The 2,773-nt window shown below is 40.4% G+C and overlaps 1 protein-coding gene across 1 annotated transcript; it reads right to left on the bottom strand.

The window, feature by feature from the left end:
* Positions 1 to 542: 542 nt before the first annotated feature.
* Positions 543 to 2,557, bottom strand: LOC135466019 (G-protein coupled receptor dmsr-1-like). The gene has a single exon (XM_064743408.1). The coding sequence runs from the start codon at positions 2,448 to 2,450 to the stop codon at positions 1,185 to 1,187; it is 1,266 nt and encodes a 421-aa protein (XP_064599478.1). The 5' UTR covers positions 2,451 to 2,557; the 3' UTR covers positions 543 to 1,184.
* Positions 2,558 to 2,773: the final 216 nt, after the last annotated feature.

The following is a 2,773-nucleotide window of genomic DNA, read 5'->3' as shown; positions in this document are numbered from 1 at the left end:
GTCACTTCGAAAAATCCCGAGTGCTGGCGAAAAATATGTTTAAATGGGCATTCTAATCAAAAGACAGAAAACATGTACCAAAAATAAAAAATAACTGTTTTCAATTGTTCTTTCTTTGTCACTTTTTTCAATAACGGGCTTATTTTCATACTTCATATACTTTCTTAATTTTTTGGTAGTTTGCGTATAACCGGTTTCGTTTTGGGAGTCTGTTTCGAAGCATAGATTAAAGGGATACAGAATCACTTCCCATTGGCTAGTGTGAGAGATAGGCAAGTCTAACTTGAATTTTAGGTAATGCAGAATCTTTCAATAGCTGCAGGGTTTAACCAGGAAAACCCTATCTCCACTGTCAACCAATCAGCGTCGATATCCCTTTAAACACTGAACATTTTCAGTCACCATTTAATGTCACGTTACGATTCATTAATCCCTTAACTAACAAAATCCTTGAGACTGAGGCGCTATGTTTTGCATCTGATGCTCTAGCATGTGTTAGACTGACTAACACTGTTCTCCAAGTTCTCCTCGAATATACTCCTCTACAGTAAAGCAGTGTAACCCATTTGTCCATAACTTTGCAAAGTTGCAAAGAGTCTGTAGACAGTCCCTATTTAAATTGATATAGAGATTCAGTCCCCACTGTATCAAGCCATTGTGATTCTTAAGAACGGAGTAGAACCGCCTTTCTCTGAAACAAAACTGAGTATCATTTGATTTTAGGTCTCCATATATTTCAGCAATGGGGTTTGCTCTCAAAAACTCAATGGTCAAGGCAAATTGTACAATAGATGTCAGTGCCATACAATAATATTCTCGCGCACATAAAAAATTAAAAGAGACACACCTGGAGTTAAAATGTTTCAAACTGAGTTGACATCATGTAAAAATGTGTTGGCACCAAAACTGGGTTCACACCAAATCAGAACAGGGAAGAAACGGTTACTCAAGGATAGCTCTTTGCTTCTGCTTTTGAGATCAGTAAGGCACCGCTGAAATTTTTTATTTCCAAAATCTTCCTCAGCTTGTGAAAATATTTATCTAGATTGATTTAAGCAACGCGTTATTTCTTTTCACATTTAGAATACCAATTTAATCACAGACTGCTCGACTTCACACGAAAGCAATGTGAAGACTTGGTCCAAGTATCGTTAAGAAAATACTAGCACTTTTGTCTCTTGGCTTTAGACGACTTCAATTGTTTGCGTCTGACACGTCCCGTTTTTAGAGTTTATCCGTGTAATGGTTGGTTTTCCATTACAGTTCGCTGGGACACCGTACCGCGATGTGGTTTGCCTTTTTGGGGGTGTACCGTTAGTAAAGTTATTCGTCACGGCACATTTAATGCTCACTGAATTTCTAAAGCTCCCTCTGAATTTAATAGAGCTCTGGCCGAACATCTGTAAAAACCGTATCCTAAACTGATGACTCATTGTACAATAAAGGACGAAATTCACCGCATTGTTCAACAATGCTATAAAATCCATCAAATCACCTAAGGGAATATAAATCCGATAGAAAAATCCTTTCATTCCAACACTGAGCAGGATTAGGATACCTTGAGGCAGCTCCGTTAATAAAAATAAGATCAGCACGGTAAGTAGCATTTTTGTTGTCCTCGCCCTTCCGGTTCGACGTTTTTCCGCCATCGACGTCACGGAAGTCATTCTAGAAAGGCGTCGGTGCCTGCGGTTGCCTTTCACACCTAAATTGTACAAAAGCGCTCCGCCGTATACACTCATTAAAACACAGGGCACAACTTTGGCAAATAAACCGTAACATATCACATTGAGAAGAACTATAAGATCGGCATCTCCAGAGTTTAATTTCAAGTCTTTGAGAACGTATATTGTGCGGTTGACTCCTTGAATGTCAATTTGCCTGGTTTCCAGTTCATTACTGAGATAGTTCGGTATTAAGCCAGCAATGGAGACAACGTAAATAACTCCGGCGATGATTTTCGCCGTTTTGATTCGTTTCTTATTTGCCTGGACGCCATTAGCCGTGGATTTGAGTTGAAAATAGCGCAGAACGGCTATGGCTACCCCTAGCCAAATGGAGATTGTGTGCGTTGTTGCTGTGAAGCTAATCAACACAAGCATAAAACTCATCCATAGGTACGAATTCTTTTCTGGCGAGACAGCAAATGGGGAATGAATACAGTAGAAATGCAGGGCAAATGGAATGTAAGGAATCATCGTCCAAATATCTGAGACGGCTAACCACGTCAGCAGTACGTTGGTCGGCGTTGTCATATCGCTTCGCGTCAGGACAGTGATATTGAATATATTCGTAATAATTCCAAAGACGCAGACGGCCAGACTGGTGTAGCCATGGAGATTGGCGTACCATTCCGAGAACTGGATAAGCTGACTCTGGCTGGGCGCGTCTGGGGACAAGGGGTCGCCGCCACAGCTTAGGTTAAAGATGAAACCGTCATTAGATTCCATAATACTGCTACTTAACAATTATCACAAGTACACTGATGGAGATTTATCGCCTCAACTAATTCCCTTGTCCATACTTCTTGTGGCGAGAGCAGACAAAACCAGCTATATCTTGTTGCTGAATCAGTTCCGGGTACTGGAGATCGTATTTCCATCCGCCTTGGCAGCTTATCTGGGATAAATGCTTGGAACCATAGTCCTCAAGGTCTGGTGTGTAAGTTTCGGAATAAGATTTCTGGAAATACACAAAGTACATTATTAGCAGTGGTAAGAAAACACGTGACACATTTATTTGTGCTTTATACATTTTCTATGCACTGATTGTT

Source organism: Liolophura sinensis, chromosome 5, assembly GCF_032854445.1.
Source record: "Liolophura sinensis isolate JHLJ2023 chromosome 5, CUHK_Ljap_v2, whole genome shotgun sequence".
Lineage (NCBI taxonomy): Eukaryota > Metazoa > Mollusca > Polyplacophora > Chitonida > Chitonidae > Liolophura > Liolophura sinensis.
Note: the sequence above shows the minus strand (reverse complement) of the source record. Positions and strands in the feature narration are given on the sequence as shown.

What these genes read in the sequence shown, in the direction of transcription:
- LOC135466019 (XM_064743408.1), bottom strand. Translation starts at nt 2,450, where the DNA reads ATGGAATCTAATGACGGTTTCATCTTTAACCTAAGCTGTGGCGGCGAC.